The sequence below is a fragment of the Pyrgilauda ruficollis genome, unplaced genomic scaffold (assembly GCF_017590135.1).
Source record: "Pyrgilauda ruficollis isolate IOZ18807 unplaced genomic scaffold, ASM1759013v1 scaffold1, whole genome shotgun sequence".
NCBI classification, from domain to species: Eukaryota; Metazoa; Chordata; class Aves; order Passeriformes; family Passeridae; genus Pyrgilauda; species Pyrgilauda ruficollis.
In genome coordinates, this window is record NW_024508100.1 from 2,171,718 (window position 1) to 2,189,937 (window position 18,220).

General features: G+C 37.6%; 1 protein-coding gene across 7 annotated transcripts in view; it reads left to right on the forward strand.

The window, feature by feature from the left end:
- MAEA (macrophage erythroblast attacher, E3 ubiquitin ligase) overlaps positions 1-18,220 on the forward strand; it is a 49,464-nt gene that overhangs the window by 21,747 nt on the left and 9,497 nt on the right. For 6 of the 7 annotated variants that reach the window (XM_041469708.1, XM_041469618.1, XM_041469298.1 and 3 more), the window contains 2 exons: positions 12,861-12,983; positions 15,936-16,012. In XM_041469708.1, coding sequence (XP_041325642.1) covers positions 12,861-12,983; positions 15,936-16,012 — 200 coding nt within the window. Of the gene's footprint in view, positions 1-12,860; positions 12,984-13,809; positions 13,945-15,935; positions 16,013-18,220 lie in introns of all 7 variants that reach the window. The other variant, XM_041469802.1, reaches the window with a different exon arrangement.

The window sequence follows — 18,220 nt, forward strand, 5'->3', positions numbered from 1 at the left end:
CTTTTAGATAAACACCTTTCTCTATTAAAACAGATTAATTCTCAAATGTCATACAAAATTTCTTGTTAGAGGCCTTTAGGCTGCTGATTAAGCAGGTGGTGGAGCTTCCCATCTGTCTAGGCCCGCTCAGCTGGTACGTGTAGGTGACCAGACTGAGCAGAACAGCATTTACTGATTGCAGGAACAACTGTTCTATTGTATCATCCTGCTGTTTAATGCACTGAGAGGAAGGCTGGCTCTTACTTGGGAAAAGAAATTTTGATACAATTTGGTTTATTTAGTAGCCATTATATCTTGCATGATCCTAAGAATATTTTGCTGGTTTGCTTGTTTCACCATTTTGTGATTGTTGCCTTCCTTTTCACTGGTTAGCTAATTGGTTTTGCTTGGGCTCACAGTGGGTTATGAAGTGTTTGGAGTTTATGTACTTTGGTGTAGCTATTTTATGCAGACCAGTGAATCCTGATTGTGGTCCTCTGACAGCCATGAGGACATGAAAACTGATTTTTTAAGAATTTGCTCTTTGTCTAGAGAAATAATGTTTTGCAGATTTTAGGTAGCCTTTGCTATTTGATCCTGAGTGATCCTTGAATCTTCTTTTGATATTCCAGAAGGTATGCAACTCTTCCAGTTAAAATCTTACTCTTATAAAGATGCTGAAAGTTGAATTCTCTTACATGACTTATGTACTTTGACTTTCTTAGGTGGAATAGTTGAACACATCTCTCTCTCATTTTGTTGGGGAAAAAGATATTTTTTTACTGATGTCAAATCAGAGTTTATGTACTTGCTCTTTGTCATGTAACAGGGACCTATTTGTCATGTGTCTCTTATTCCTTGGCTGCTTTACTGTCTAATCCTGTTCAGCCAGCAGCAATTTCAGTAAATACCTAATAGGAAATAGCATGTAGAGGCTGAATAGAAATGAGAGAGAAAGTGAGTTACAAAGTATTAATAGGAAATAGTCCTGAAAAAATCAACTGAAGAGACTGTTGTGCCTCATAGTGATACAGCCTGTGCATGTGAGTCAAAAATACCCAAGGCAGTTAGCTGGGATAACTGCAGCTTGACTGGTCAGCAGCTCTCCCACTTCTGGTAGATGTTTCCCTCTGTTTTGAGCAGGAGCTCATCTCTGCTGAATCATCACGTTGCTGTACCTACAGGGTAGGGTCTGCTGAAAAAGCACTATGGAAATATTTTCACTTTCCTAGCAAGCTCTGTTATGCCTGATTAAGTAATGCTCACCTTTGGTTTGGACATGAGCATGGAAGTCTTCATGACATACTGCAAGATCCTGTGGTAAAAGCATCATGCTTAAAGCTTTTCATTCTGTTTGTTGAATAGAAAATTTTATGTTAAAAAGCAAGTTTTAAATAAGATTATTTACCTACTGCCTGCAAGCCTAACTCTTTTAATTTGCATAACCTCAGAGTAACTCCAATAACACAGAACATAGTTGCATGTTGAGTGCACTGAGGCTATTTTTCTTCTAGTTTGCTCAAATTATGCATTTTAGTCAGGGTTACCATTGGTTTTGGATGAATGGAGATAAGAATTCCCTCAGTTTCCCTGCTTTGTACTTGGTCTGACTGTATGGCAATCTTCTTTGTGAAGAGCTTTTACAGAGTACGATACTGGGACTTGTTTGTTACCCAGAATTTGTGGGTTTGTTGGTTTAGTAGGACAGCAGCTTTGTTTCTTTTTGTTCCTTTCTTGCTAAAGGATGTGAGCATTGATATGTTCTCTAATGCTTACTAATGTAACTTTGCTGTAGAGACTACAAAATACCATGTTATTCTCTCATCCCAAGTAATCTTTGTTTACTGTGGTCTCACCTGACATTTTGATTAATGTCCTCACCACCACTCTTGTCTTGATTTTGTTACCACTGGGTAGACATTATACCCTAAGTAAGAACCTGAAAACAAGTACTGTTATTGTTCAGCTTGTACAGCAGCTGGAGGTGAGGCTGCTGGACAAGTTAAGCATGGCCCAGCAATGTACTCTTGTGGCAAAGACAATTCAGCAGCACTCTGGGTTGCACTGGGATTTATGCATTTATGCACTGGGATTTCAGCAGCAGCAGAAAGGTCATCATCCATCCTCTCTAGTCAACACTGGTTTTAGACCCAGCTGGAGTGCTGTACCCAATTCTGGGCTCTCCAACAGACACAAGGACTTGTGGAGTCTCCCTGTACTTGGAGATGCTCAAAACCAGACTGGAATGGGAAAGATCCCAAGTAACCTGTTAGAGGTGGTCCTGCTTTGAGCAGGGAGACTACACAAGTTGCAGAGGTCTGAACCTCAACCATTCTGTGATTCTGTTCCTCTGATTGTGGGGCAAATGGCTGAGGTGCCCTTTGCTGCTCTTTGGGAAGGCTGAAGGAAGCAGCTTTTTCCAGTTCAATTGTAGCTTAGGGATCCCAGGTTAAACACTTTCCAGTAGCTGTTAGACCAGTCTTGGGAGCAAGTCTCAGCCTAGCTGATTTAAGTTTCTTGTGTGGCTCCTGGATGTGAAGAGACCTGCAGAGCTGCCAAGGTGCTTCAATGGGTGAAGCAGGTCAGAAAGGATTCTGCTTCAGTGACCAAAGGAAACCATTAAATCATCCCTATGTTTGAGCAAACTGTCTGCTGTGTGCTGTTGGCAAAGATTAACTGTGTGCTACAGTGTACAGTTCTAGTCGTTTTTGATGGTCTGTGACAAATTTTAGGCTATTTTCTAAATTAATTACCTCCATAGGAATGATAGGCTATAAAATCTTGTAATAGAAGATAAGTGCTTAAAAACCATGATTATAAACTAGGAAGCAAACAGAATGGAAAGCAATGCTGGATGTAAAAAAACACAGAGAAATTTTAAATATCAAAGCTAAGAATGTGATCAAGTAAGGAATAACTTTGGGCGTAAGGCATTTATACAGCATGAAGTTATGGCAATATAAGAAATAAATTCCAAACATTAAATATTTGTTATATGTCTTTAAAGAAACATATTTGTTATATATCTTTACTTTCCCAAGCACTACTTTTCTTTAAACCAGAATGAGTAAGATTAAAATAAAAGCTGACAGTCAAAGACAGAAATGTTTGTGCCAAGATAAATATAGGGTGGAGGGGATTCTATTGTGGACTTTTTTCTTGATGTCTTCTGGCTCCATAATGATGTGAAAAACAGTTTGGATTGAAGATACAAACTAGATGTTATGAGGTTTTTTGTTGCATATGAATAAAACTCATCAGTATGGGCTTATTAGAATAAATAGAATCAAAATAAGGTCATTATGGCAGTGTAATGCCACATCAATATAAAAATGCCTATTTTCATCTGCAGATTCATATTTTCAGCTAGCTGGCAAGGTTGTCTGTTAACTTCAACTTTGTTATTTCATGTTCTGCTATACTGCTATCTCATTTCTGTGCCATTATTTGATATGCAAATCTAGTTTAGGAAGAGTGATGTTCCAGTGGGAAGTTGGTTTCTGTTTGTAGACAAATTTTATAATTAAGCTATGTATGTGGTACTTAGTCTACTGTTTCTGGAGGTGGTGGGGTTTAAAATTATATTTGTTTTTCCAGCGCTTTCCTTAATAGGCTAGGAAGAAAAAATAAACATGTAAAGTGTCTTTACATTCTATGCTTAATTATGTATTGCTGTAGTGATTTTTGCCTGTAGGATTGAACAAACCCAGATTCTGAAGCTTCCAGTCTCCCTTATGATATGCTGTAAATGCTCTTTCCATCTTTGCTTAGCTTATTTTAGTAAAAGAATGTATCTCCTTGCCTTACTGCTCAAGCTGTACAAAAGGCAATGTTTTTTCTGTGACGGATAGCATAAATTCAACCTAATTCTTAGTGTATTGGGGCAGGGAGCAAATTATTCAAAAATCTGTAATTCACTGAGGAACAGAAGAGTTACTGCACCCTTGGGCAGGGTGGACAGTGACACTGTCATGTGGGCAGTTAAATGCTCGATTTGAAAAAACTCTTAAATAGATTAGAACTTGTTAATTTGACCTTAAATCAGGGATTGTGTATATCAGTTAAAATTCTGCCAATTAATGTTCTTAGATCAGTAACTAAGTACATGCATCAGCCCTCAAGAAACTTGACTTGCCCTTTGCATTCATACCACAGTGTGCTTTTTGCATTTGAGAACTGGGGGATGGGGGGAAATGAGTATTTCATTGACTTGAGGAGTTTTGTCTAGACATATGACCATTGTCAACAATGATTGGTATTAGAAGGGCTTCTTGACACTTCAAGTATTGACAATTGACACAGTCCCAAAAAGATAATAATTTTCTTGAAGTGGGAGTTCAGGTCTCCAGTTATTGTCAATGATTTCCTTCCTGAGCTGAGCTTCTACATCTGTGGTAATAGTTATTCACTGGAGAATATCAAAACAGGGCAGATACTGAAAAGCCATTCTAAAAGTATTTGTCTTTCAAAGTAGTAAATACATTTATTTTTTAAAATTTATTTTGTTTAAATAAGGAATAGTAGTCACTGGAAAAACTGATTGTCTTCCATTCTTCTCTCCCTCCTGTTTGGTGCAGTTAGTCTTTTTTACTGCATCTTTGCAGCTTCAGTTTTTGTAAAACTGTCTTTGGTGGGATTAGCCCAACTAGAAAAGATACCCGCTACAAATTCAAGCGTGTTCCACTCTCTTAATTTTGTTACAGAGAGCTGTGAAATCTTATTTGATGTTCTGTGGTATAAGAAAAACTTGAATTCTTAAAGTCAAGCTTCATGGCTTTTGACCAAGTATCTGATCTCTTCTTTTTCCTATTCTATATCAGTGTTCCTTTTTTCAACCCCAAAGCGGAATGTTCTTTCCTTGCTTTAGAAAAGTGTTCCTCAGCACTGTGATACGGATCCTTCAGCTGACACCTCAGTAGAATACTGCTGAAGGATTTCTGTCTGCTACAGGGCAAAATCTTCCTGAAGCTGCTATTTTTGAAGTAATCCATTCCCTGAATAACTGTTTCTACTTGATAACTCTCTCAGAAAATGGGAGATGGAAAATAACCTGCACATTTGAGAATCACAAAAAGGAGCAGTGTTAAACTCAAAAAAATCAGTTAAAAGCTGAATGAACTAATTTTAAAACAATCATACAGATGTACCTTTAGAAATCCTCCTTGTTAAGATGCATAGTCTAAGAATGGCTTGTAGGCAAACACACACATATGTATTAAAGTAATTAATCAGAACACATTTATATTCATAACAATTCAATTTCAGATAGGTAAATAATATTCATCATAATGCTTGACTGTATTATTTACTTTGCTGTCATGCAGAACATAGCCAAGCTGACTTTCCAGATGCAGGCTGAATGGTAGAAGGTGTCTTTTGCCAGGAGCTATTTGTGTCCCTCTCCTGTGACTCGCTGTTCCCACACTAGAGATGTTACAGGAAAACCATGTATGAAGGAACTCCTAAACTGGCATAACTGATTTAAAGGTGCCAGGATTTTAGCTTGTGCTGCTTGGAGTTACCTGCAGTACCAGGCTCTAGAGAGCTGCTTGGAAACTCCTTTAAATGTGTTTTGGCTGTACCTAGCGTAGGCATGGCAACTTTGAGTAGATTGGTATAATGAATGTCTGGGTGTGTTCATCTGAATTTCAAAGTGCTGCAATTCCTGCGCAGCCTTACATCTGCAGTTTGTCTCAAGCATCTTGAGGAATTAGAATTATGTAAATGTGAAATAGTCAAGATCGAAGCGGAATAACAAACTTCCTCATTATGAATCATTTGAGACTTCAAAAGCCAACAACGTGAATTGTGCTGTGATGTTGAACGTCTTGTTTTTTTCAGTCCATTTAGACAAAGTGGGTTACCTGTAATGTATCATAACTGAGCTAATTTATTACAAAATACTTACTCTGGAAGGCTGGTGATGCAAGAAAAATTCTTGAATTGAAATTTTATCTAAATGGGGAATGGTGTTATCACCTGGAGATTACACAGGAGCAGAAGAGGTTTGGGTTTAGTTATGCCTCTTCTTACTGTCCTTGCTTCCTGCCAGACATTCCTTCAAAGTATAAATCTTGCCTCACATTTAACACTTGCTCTTACTGCTACATTATGTGACAGGATAATGTTTTGTTAGAGAATGTGTATAGCTGCTAAGACAGACTGATCCTGCATGGACAAAAGCTGCAGGGCTTGTGCTCCACTAGCAAAGGATTGGGTGCCTTTCCTCTGCTAGAAGAGGCTATGACAGAAAATGAGGCTCTTTTTTTCTGCTCAATGATGCATCTTAAGCTCTAGAGGCTTTGTCACACTACTGTAGTGTAGTCATTTATTACTGTACTTAGCATGGTATAATATGCTGATGGGTAAAGGTGCAGCCGTTTGCTGAGCTACAAAAATTGCTGAGGCAGGAGCAGAGGATGCAATGGGAAAACAGATTGCTAATAACCAACCTCAGTGCTTGTTCCAGCTCTGAGGCTCTTCCAAGCAGCTTATGTCCTTGAGTGAAAGGAGGTGGATGAAACATTTTTTTGTGCTTGACTCTGGAGCAGCCAGTGCCAGGATATGTGTAGTTCTGGTGACCACATTTTAGAAAGCTGTTGAAAAAACTGGATGGAGGGGAGAGGATGAGTGGAAAATGTTATGGATGGGTGCTTTGGGTAGGTGTGAGAGCAGAGGTCAAATACTGAGTTTTGTAATCTAGTCAGAAAAATTGGACACAAGTTTAGAACATGAACTAATCACTAGAACTAATTAACAAAAGTACCAGTATCCTCTAATCTTTTACAAAGACCATGCTCTTCTGACAGACACTAAGTGTAAGATGCTGGGATCCTTCAAAAACAACCAAGCAGAACTAAAAGGTCTGTGCTATGCTGAGGGCATGGAAGATGCTCTCATGTGAAAGCTTGACTGTACACCATGGGTACTCTGTTTACTTTGTAGACAAAAACATGTCTGGCTCTTCTGTTGATGAATCTGTGGTTTGGCTGTCTGCTCTTGCATTTTTCCCCAATAACTAGCTCTGCAGCTGGCTTTGAGTAGGACATTCTGTCAGTTACTCTGTTTAGTTTGTCTCTAATCCTGTTAATGTGAGTAACATTATAACACTTAATAGTAACTTAATGATCTTCAGACAATGTTATTTTATGAGCCGAGAGTAAAGAGGCCTCTTACTGTTAATTTGTGCCCTACTTTAACTGGTCTTCAGTAATTGTGGTGTTGCTGTATTGTCACCACCTATGCCATTATTTTCTTAATTTGTGTCTCCCTTCAGTGTTAGTGCAGTTCATACATACCCTGTGTTGACTTTGAAGAGACTGTTACTCCAGCAGCCTTTTATTCCTGCCCTTGTATAGGGGCAGAGGAATTGGATTGTGGTCCCAATTCCTGTTTTACTGCCATCACAACCACCTGCACTGTCCTCCTCTTCACCTGCACCTCGTTTTTGCTTCCTGCACTTGTTTTCAAGTAGGCAGTTTGACTGTGGTGTTCTCCAGGCTTCCTGCTCCTGTCAAGTGATGCCTCTTTCACTGTTTCCCACTGTGGAAATACACTGATCTCTTCTTTCCCAGCTGCTCCTGTGGTCTTACCTTGTAACTCCTTGTGTTTGCCTTCTCCTGGAGTTGTGTAACAGCAATCACTGCCTGACATGATGCCTGCATTTGCTGTGTGTTCCTCACAGGGGAAATTTTAACAAGTGAATATATTAATATAGAAGACTAAATTGACCTCTTCATTTGTAACTGTTCATTAGTGCATTTCTATTTCACTTCCATAGAACTAAATTATACTGAAGGTTGTGTTGCTGTGGAGAATGAGAGTAGTCATTAAAAGCTTAACACAGCTTTTTCTGAAGTTGTTGTTTGAGTGATCTAAGGGTTTATTGTATTTCATATACAAGTAGTTTACCATGCTGCTGAACACTGAAGTGCATCAGCAAAGGCTTTTTTATGAGAGTAGTGCTCTTATGCATGTAATGTGTATAGATAGATAGTCAATCTTATTAAAGCTGTTATTGGTACGTACTCTTGGCAATGAGCCACTGATAGCTTGAGGCATACTGGCCTATTTTCAATTTCATATTGATGCTAGTAAGCAATTAAAAATAAACAATTTGCATTTTTGAAAAAATACATCAACAGCATCTTATTATATTACGAATTGCTTATTTTATATACAACAAATAGCCTATCTTATGATGCTTTTTTCCACTGAGAGAACTTTCTTTTCTACACAATGCTGCCTTTTCTCACTGAATCAAATTTTTTATCCTGTTTAAGCCTAACATTTCTTTTTTGATTAATTAATCTTGTTTTGAGAATAGCTTATGGGAGATTTGAAAACATTAAGTATTGGGTGTTCTAGTACCCATTTCTGGTTGGTTTTGAGCCCTGTTAAAGATTCACATTTCTAATGTAAAATATTCTGGGGGTTATATTAATACATAAACGTTCATATGAATTCTAAGGGATTTTATCACATTCCTTCTGATAGCTTTCCAGGCTTGTGACTGGAGATCTCCTAAAGTAAAAGTACTTCAGCTCATGTGCATACTGGGGACCAGTGGAGAGGAATGACTTGACCTGACTGCTCCAAATTTTAAAATGTTACATAAAATCCTCATATGAACACTACATGAATTTCTGTAGTTATTTTGCTACTGCAGAAAAGATGTTTTTGTTCTTTTTAAGCCATTTCACATACGATCTAATGCAAAGTTGCTATTTTTGTTGCATCTGGTGCTGAAAATTCTGAGCAGCTTTCCTGGTGAATTTAGAGCCACACATGTAGAGCTCTGGGGTTTTTTTTTTCCAGTTTACTGCTTAATTCTCTTAATTGTGCACAGTCTAAAGTTACGGCCTTTGTTTGGCTTTAAATTCAGTATAAATTCACATTTTTATATAGATTTGCCAGTTTGGTTCACAACTTTATAATAGATGTAGCTGTGTTTAATTTTAAATTCATGCGAAACTTATATATCTGCCAGTTAAACCAAATTACCTAACTGACTTTATACATACTTTCTCATTATTTCATAGCTATTTTTCTTCACGATCTTCACTGTATTTTTGTGAATCACTTCTTTTCTGTGACACAGCCACATACATTCATTAAGTTCTGGACCCATTTATCTTGCTCTCTTGGTGTTTCAGACTAGTGCTCATTTTTGCTGCAGTCTTTTTCTCCAGTGAGGGCAGGCACTGGAGTCTCCAGAAAACAAGGCACAGCTGAGGAGGGCACCCTGGCAAGGAGTGAGCTGCCCTGAGAGTTCAGCCCATCAGCTCCTGCTCACGCTCAGCAGAGTCCAGAAGCTGTTCAGAGGAGAGGATGAGCATAAACATGCTTGGGATGTTCTTACTAAGAACCTGAGCAAATGGGATCCAGCTTTTATGCTGGCCAGGAGTATGTATCTAGTAATCATCATCATAAAGGCATCCTCATTCTTCATAGTATTTTATACCTAATAATTGGAGTTCTGTGCAGAATCATAGGGTTGGTAACCTCCCTCCCTGGAGGCACTTGCAGCTTAAAAAGAAGCAGTGATATTTTAAAAGCTATATATATGTAAATCAGGCAGAGCACAGGGTGATGGGTAGCTGTATTCTTGTTTAAATAAGTATCTCTGCTTTCACTAAAGTGTCTTCAGCCTTCATGTGCAGTTTTCTCTAATAATAAGTGTCTTTCTCTGGAGTTTTCACTGTTGTAATGGAATTAAATAGTTCTTTTATGATGAAGTTCACCCAGTGTTGAGATAGTTACCCGTCTAAAACCTGGTTAGTGTCTGTTGTATGGAAGGGAAAGTTAGTTCACATTAGTCCAATACCAGTTTTTTAAAGCAGAAATTATAAAATCCAAGTGGTACTCCCTAGTTTGTACTGTGCTCCCCCCTTGAGTGTTTGGATAATTGTTGCTAATACTTAATGGAGCGAGTTCTCCTCCTTGAAACATTTGAGGCTATTTTTCAGTACAGTTGTAGAATTAAATGAAAGCTTCATGTAAATCAGTCTTCCTGCCCAACCTCAGGTATTGTGTATTTGTAATCAGGTGATTTTGGCAAAGTTCTGCCAAGGCATAGGAGGCTGGAAGGTGTGCTAAGAGTTATGGTTTGATCCCAGCACTGAAGTATCCGTGTGTGGGGTAGGGCTCTCCTTAGTTCTGCAGTACTGTCTGGAAAGTATTGCAGCCCCCATTTCAGTGTGAAAGCTGAAAGTGTGAAGTGAAGGGAGATGTTACTGTTGTAAAGAGGGTGATTAAAGAGTTTAGGATTCCTTTTTAGTTTATATACAAGTCAGAAAACATTTGCAATGGTGCTGAATACTGTGTCATTTCAAAGGGGAGTGTGTGGCAACAGATTTCTTGCTTCTGCTTTTTCTGCACCTGCAAAATCAAGTGGCAGTATTACTCTAAAATTGTGTATTTACATTTACTCAATTTTATATGTAAATTACGTAAGAGAGGCACTTTGTAGCAGCCTGTGAAATCTTAATCCTGTTTTGGGAGCTGAAAAAGACAATGTTTCTGTATGGTCTGCAGCTTGTACATCTTGGAATTGCAGAATACTTTCAGAAAGTTATTCAGGATTGGGGTCTTAACAGGGTTTTTTTTGACTGGAACATGAGAAACTTCTTACAAATGCTAAACGGGTTCCTGCCCGTCCAAGATGAGGCAGACGAATTGTACTCCTGACTGGCCTGTGTAGAAGAGCTGTGCTAGTTTTGATAAATCCTCTGATACTCCTTTCTTCTGTTGTCTTAGTCCTAACTAAGGAAGAAGCACCAAGAACAGGCACCACCAGAAAAGATAGGAAAGTATGACTGGATTAAAAAAAAAAACCAAAACCTGTGTGGCATGTGGGGTTTTTAAAGGTTTATTGACTAATTTTGTCTTAGAATTTTTGTAGTAATCAGTCTGCATGATTAAGACTTCTAACTACTTCTAATCAAACACAAAAGCTATTCCTGCCTCTACAAAAGGATTTCTTAATGCCTTTTTTTATATTGTTCCTTAACTTTCTATCAAGTCAACAGAGAAGAAAATCCTATTTATTGGTGCAATTTAAATGTAATTGTTGGTTCTGAAAGAAACTCTTTTAATTTAAAATGTTCTCCTCTGTTTTCTGGATACATACTGTCTATTTAATAGAGAAGGCTGCCAAGCTTTGACTTCTTTTGGCAGCCACGAATCTAATTAGCATTTCTGTTACATAGAACCTGTTTCATTTTAAATTTTCAAATGCAGTGTAGAAATTCTCTTTTTATCAGAGAGTTTTGTCTGCCTCAGCAGCAATTGCAGTCTTTTTGCTCATAGTAGAGAGCTGCTATACCAATACTGAATGATAAATACAGATAGCTGGGATTCTCTCACCAGCTCATGGGCTTATAACAAATGCTGCCCTTATGCTTTATTTTTTTTTGTAATGAAGCTTAAACTATAAAAAGCTAACAAATGAGATTAAACCAGTAGTTTGTTTCTGCTTAGCAGATCCAACCATTTCTTGATGTAAAAGCAAATGCTTTTGTTTTAATTTGGTGTAAAAGCAAATGCTGTTCACTAAGACAGCACATAGCTCAAACAAGCTTGAGGAGATGCATGGAGATGTTTTTGTTTCTAACCTAAATGGAATTGTCATTCCACTCAGCAGCTGTATGGAATGCAAGCAGGATAATTAATGTGACTGCATTATGTGTCAAGCTACTTACACAGATGAGTTAATGGGCAAGAGGTTTTTATATGGTCACCTTATCATGCACAGGGGAGTGATGCACTTTCCTTCCACTTGAGCATATCAACAGGAAAACTTCAGACCAGCAAAGATATTATTCCCATTTTCTTGTAGGAATGCTTTAAAGATACTGTTGTGGAACAGGTTGGCAAATGGACTGAAAGAATGACAACACATTGATAAAATAGATTAATTTTTTAACCCTAAGGGTATGGGAAGAGTCCAGTAAAGTCCAGTCTCAGTGTTGTTCTGTAAACTTGTAGCTGTCTGAATTCTGAGCTCAGTCTGTCTTACCTGGATTTGATACCAGTAGAGCTGCAGGAGGCCCTTCATTCTTTTGATGGTAAATGGTTCTGTTGCTCAAACAACCTATAAAATAAAGGTTCATGTTTTGGTTTTAAAATTCAAGTAATGAGAGAAAGGTTTAGTAAAAGCTGCAAGTTCTTCTGCACTTTAGAAATACATGTGGCTTGTTTAAATTTCTGTAAATAACCATTCTGATAACCCTAACATGATTTAGTTCACTTCCCAGTAGTATTAGACTTCCTGTATTTATAAGGAAAAGCTGGCTAATGAAATGCCAGATGTGAATGTGATATATAGCTGATGCTAGTTCTGGCTTTCAGCTTTTTCTCTTGCAAGGTAAAACTTCTAAGATTAAGTATATTCAGCTGTTCTGACAGATGAAAATGCCATCTATTTCTGAGAGTGGTTTTGTTCACTAGAGCTATGGTAATATTTGTGATATTAAGCATGTCAATGGTATAAAAGTCTGAAAAATTCTAGGATTAATCTTTAATAGTTGTTTTGGGTTTTTTTTTGTTCAGTTCTGTTATGTAACTAGACTCAGAACTGTTGTCACTATCAGAACATTCCAATCCATGGAAATATCCCGTAATTTAATCTTCAATAGTTGTTTTGGGTTTTTTTTGTTCCAGTTCTGTTATGTAACTAGACTCAGAGAACTGTTGTCACTATCAGAACATTCCAGTCCATGGAAATATCCTGTAATGTCTTTTTGCAAAATACAATTCTAAAATGTAGAAGTCTTGAGAACAGTCTTTTATATCTCTGTATTCCAGCTAAGTTGAAGAATTGCTGTGTAAAGTATGAGTAGAATTTAACAACACCTTCCTTCTTTTTTTATTTTTTGAAGGATTTGGTAAATATTGAGATGTTTTTGACTGCTAAAGAAGTGGAAGAGTCATTGGAAAGACAAGAGACTATGACTTGCTTGGCTTGGTGTCATGACAACAAATCCAGACTCAGAAAAATGAAGGTATGAAAATACAACATGTTCACATTTTGCTTCATCTGTCTAAACTACTTGGATGCTGGATGTGGTCAGTATGTTTTAAATTACAGGTCTTGAAAAAGGTCTTGTATAAAAGTAAGGACAGTAAGTATAAAAATGTTCTGAAAAGGCATAGGTAGTTGGAGCTAAACAGGCTCACAAATGTCAGACTGGAAGTGAGTGATAGGTCATCTTCTGGATTCAGTGTTGTCTCAACAAATTATGCTCAAATAAAATACAATACTCAGTTGGGTTCAGTGTAATTTGAAAACAAAGACAGAAATATGTAGTGTCTTGATGCATGTAAACTTAAATTTATAATTCTGTGCATCCTGGTGAGACTTTAATTCAATTTATATGTAAAGGTGTCTTAAGAATGAAATTAACAGGTAATCTCTGCCCTCCAGTTTAAAATTTCTAGAGAAATTTCATGCAGATTTTAGTATTTTTTAGCTCTTGAATATAAGAAGACAGAACTTGAGAGTAAAGAATTCATTTGCTGTAAGAAAATACAAAAACAAAAGCTGGAATCTAAGCGAGCAATAAACACAAAAAGTTTTCCTCAAGCCATTGAGTACCATGAGCTGAACATGCTGTGTACTTGTTGCTATGCAGTCCATTTAAATTTCCCTGTCTCCTAAATTATGCATTTCAAAACATGCTGTAATCTTTTATAAGGCTTGCAGAAATCTGTTTTTAACTGATATTAACCAAAATCCCTGCCTCCCTTAAAGAAGTTTTTATCTTTTTTTTTTTAACTAAGCACTTTCTTTAACCAAAAATGTTTAAGTGCACTTTATAATAAGAAAAGAGTGACGTTCTCTGTCACTCGGGGCACCAAACTGAGACTGAGCCGAAGAGGGGACACAAAAGTCAGTCGGCCAGTGATTACTCTAGAGAAAATGATGGTCTTGTTATGGAAACCATTAAAGCAAAACCAGAATTGGTATGTAAGCCATGTTGCATAATTGCACTGCCAAAAAAATCCCCCTTGTGTAATCTTAAAATTTTAAGTAATACAAGAAATACAATCTGAACATCTTACTTTTTCATCACCAATTTTCGGCAAGCAGTATATAAGGAAAACTCTTCCCCATCCTCTTTTTGAAAAAGAAACTACAACAAAAATCTATTTCTGCAAGCCCTATGCTTTTTTCGTTGTCTTTTTTTTGTTTCTTTTTTAATCGAACAAAAACCAAAGCTAAGGCTGTGAGAGATCAGAATTGGAAGAAGAGAAATTACTATGCTTCTTTTTGAAACACAAACATTTATTCTGCTTTTAGTTGCTTAGCTACTCATCACTGTTAATGTTCTAAAATCCCAGCCACCACCTAGCTGAATGCAAGCCTTATCTAAAATCTGAACTATTTGGTGGCCTGGGAAAGTAGTCATGTAATCTTTACAGATGTGAGCAATCTGAAATCTTGTCAAGAGCTGCTGTGGGATTGTTTGAAGGTACACAGAGTTGGAATGTGCATCATCTGATTGTCTAGGACTCTCTGCATCTAGTCACACTTGTCTGCAGAACCCCTGGGGCCATTGGCTTGCACCTTACTTGAAAATTCATTTGTTTGACCATGTGCGTTTTGCTATGGAAACGTCCTAGTGAAAGAGGAAGCCCTGGGATTTAGTATCATTAACAATTAAAAAGCTTGATCAGGTTTTTAATAGAAACAAGCTTATTTAAAATTCTAGATGAGGAGTTTGTGTAGATTTGGTTAGCAAGGTATTTTAAAATAGTCCTATTGAAAATTTCAGGAGGAGAAATTTTTATCTTCTACTAAATCTGGGCTTGAATACAGAAAAATGCATATTTGGAAATTTTTTTTTTCTGTTCCTTAAACAAGTTCATTTTAACATATGAAAGAATGCATCATTTTTATGTTCAAATGGCTTATGTTTTAAGTCTTAAATGAGTAGTTGTTGCAATGTGTGCATTAGTCACTTCAGGCAGCTAACTGATAGAAATTTGGAGTTGCTCAAATTCCTACTGAAGCCACTGAGGAATTTTGATATGACTGTGCTGATGGACAATAAACAAAAGGCAACTATTCATTAGAAACATGGTTGAAGAAAAAACACTCAGCAAGTGGAGTAGAGGAGCACAGGGAATAGAGTTCTTTACATGATTCAGAGCACTTTGGGGTTTCATTATTTTCATGAGGTAATAAAACAGTTGACTGTGTCCCTATAAAGAAGCATAGTGATTTGTTCTTTTATGGGGGGGAGAGATATTTTTCTTTTTAATTCCACATATTCAAAGTTTTTTTATAGATTTTGTGAACTGGTGATGGAATTTGATTTAAAGGGACACTCTCAACTTCGTTAGGCTTCAAATTTTACCTTTTTCCATAAACAGGTAAATGCCACTTGGTTTTCTTGTTTGAGATTTGTTTCCAGCATGGCTTTTAGATGTTTGACAAGAGGAGTGGGATAGAAGCCTGAAGAAGGGGAGGGAGGGTATTGCAGCAACTTAAACTTTGTGCTGGTTTTTGTTAATACTGGGGTTTCTCAAAAGACATTCAAAGGCTTGTTTCTTCCTTGCAGTCTTCTGGGTAGACCTGTCTAAATTAGCACATAGCCCCAAACTCCTGCTGACTCTACTACTTTAAATTGTGAGAAAGTACAAGGAAACCACCTATTACTCTCATTTGTGTCTCAGGTAACAAGGCTTTCAGTCATTAGGAAAAAGTTCATCCCTGCTGAAGTTTTAAAGGAGGCAAGAGGAGGAGAATTTTGTTTGCTTTTAGGGAATTCTATGCTGATCTTGTCTGTAGAGTCAGCAATTCAACTTTTTTTTGCATTAATGCCTAAAAGCAAGCAAACCAGGTTGCATGTTATTAACACTTTCTTTTTTGTTGTGCACACATAGTCGTTAACAAACCATGCGGTGCAACTTTGGCACCATCTAAGACCCTGTCTTGTCTTTAATCTCAGAGCTGTCTGGAGTTCAGCCTAAGGATTCAGGAGTTCATTGAACTCATTCGACAGAACAAGAGACTGGATGCTGTGAGGTATGAAATTAGGATGCTTTCCAAACAATTTTCTTAACAAGATGGTATTATGCTTCATTAGAAACATGTGATTGTTGTTGCAACACCCAGAAGCCCTGTAAAGCCTTGAAGGGTCTCCCCTGGTATTGTCATCAGTCTTTGGATTTAAGCTGGGCTTGGACTTTTGTTAAAGGAAGGTGTCATTCCACAGATGCATCTTCTTAAAGAATTTATGTTGTCCCTGAAACTCTGTCTTCTTATTAGTCAAAATCAATGTTTAGAAAATTAACCTGTTTTAAAAATCAAATGGATTTTGTGGTGGCATATAGTGTAATATATAAATATATATTCACCCTTAACTAATTTTCAAGAGGTACAGCTGGCTTCTCATGGCAATGCATTACAGTTTTAATCACCAGAAATACTAAAAGGTTAATGAAACCTTCATCTAAAGCTTTAACATTTCAATTTTGACTGATTCTACTTTGCTATCTTCATTAAACTTTTTGTTCTGCAAGTTACCTGCAAGGCTATGTTCACCCCCTGTATTGATGCCTAATTTAGAGCTCTGTATGGCTGTGGGTGAGAGAGGGATGAGCTGTGTTAGGTTTTCCTCACTCCATTCTTCTGGCTCCAAATGAGGAAACCAACTCAATATCCATTTTCACCTGCTCTGAAGTAGTTCAGTGGGGACTACAGAGAGAAAGCAACAATGCCCAGTGGGGTTGTGAATCAGTGACAGAAGTGCAGTCACACCTCAGCACTCCTTGACTTAATCACAAGAGAGTTTTTTGACAATGCTTTCAGTACCAGCACATGAAGCAATTTATACATCCAAGTTAATGGTTCTGATTGAAGGTAGAATATGTTCCAGGATAACACAGGAAACTAGTCCTGCTGAAATAAGTAGAATTTTGATACTGGGACAAAGAAATGCATTGAGAATTTGATAAGCAATGACCTTGCCAGCACCAAAGTAGGGGGCAGGTGGCAGAGCTACTGGAGCGTACATGTGCACAAGGGAGGGAGAACTCTCAGCAGGTTCTGTTTTGTAATAATATTTAAACCTAAAGAGAGGTGAGAAGTTCATGGCCCAACCTGAAGCTTTGCTGATACATCCTGATAAGAACACTGTTGCCATGTAATATTTCTTTGTTAAGGAAGTTGCAGGTTCTGCTGCCTTTAAACCCAAACTAGGTACTTCAGAAACTGAAACTTGTATTTGTGGCAGAGCTGATTTTTTTGGTCAGAGCAGCACACAGGTACAGAAAACTGTTGTAATGTATGCACAGACTGAAAACATTCTAGCATATTCCCAAATCTAGATGGAGAAGCTCTCCTGCAGGGCAAAGTTTTAGGGTTATTTTCAGGTTTTATTTCTAATTTCATTCAGATGCATGGCTTCTTTTTTCCTCCTTTGCCCTACTTGCACTTAAATCATCTTTGCTCTGGTCCCAGCCAATGCAAATGTGCAATCTGATAAACTCCTGCTAATTTTAATGTTAACAATTAAAACCAAACATCATTAAAAACAAAACCTACAAGCTAGCATTTAGATATGTGCACTTACCCTTTGATAGAATTATCAAATCCTAAGGAATTGTCAGGTACTTAAGAAAAGGATGAAAGACTCAACTCCATTATCCGTCTTCTGAAGCCCATGGTGCTCTTTATACCAAATGAATACTGTGCCTTTAGCTTTATTCTCAGTTTGTTTCTTTGCCAAGTGTGCAGTCATGCATCTTAACAATGAGTAGTCCATGCTCTAAAAACTGTTTTCTTTGAGCTACAGCTTCCTTATGTAGCTTGGAAACCAGAGGACAGGCACAGAGCTGGAATAAGGAAATAGGCTGAGAACTAGGACAAAGCAGATAAGGTCCTTCTGTATTTTATTGTTTCTGGATATTTGTTTCCCTCTCATCACTTTTTCACATCAGAAGTGGTAAAATTTGCAAGCTGTTAGCCCTGAAGAGGACACAGCATGCTTTGTGTGGAATAACCTGTTCGAGGTTTACAACTTAAAGCTCCTGTCCATATGGCAAACAAAGCACCCATACTGAGTGCTGTTGGGGTGCAGTGTGTATATTCCATGTACCTGCTGAAATTCAGGGTTGACATACATTTTACACTTGGCAATTATAAGTTGCCACTCATGGCAGTGCTGCTTTAACTTCACAACCCATTGTAAAAGGAAAAGGAGCTGTGGAAGTCTTTCTGTATTTTAACTGA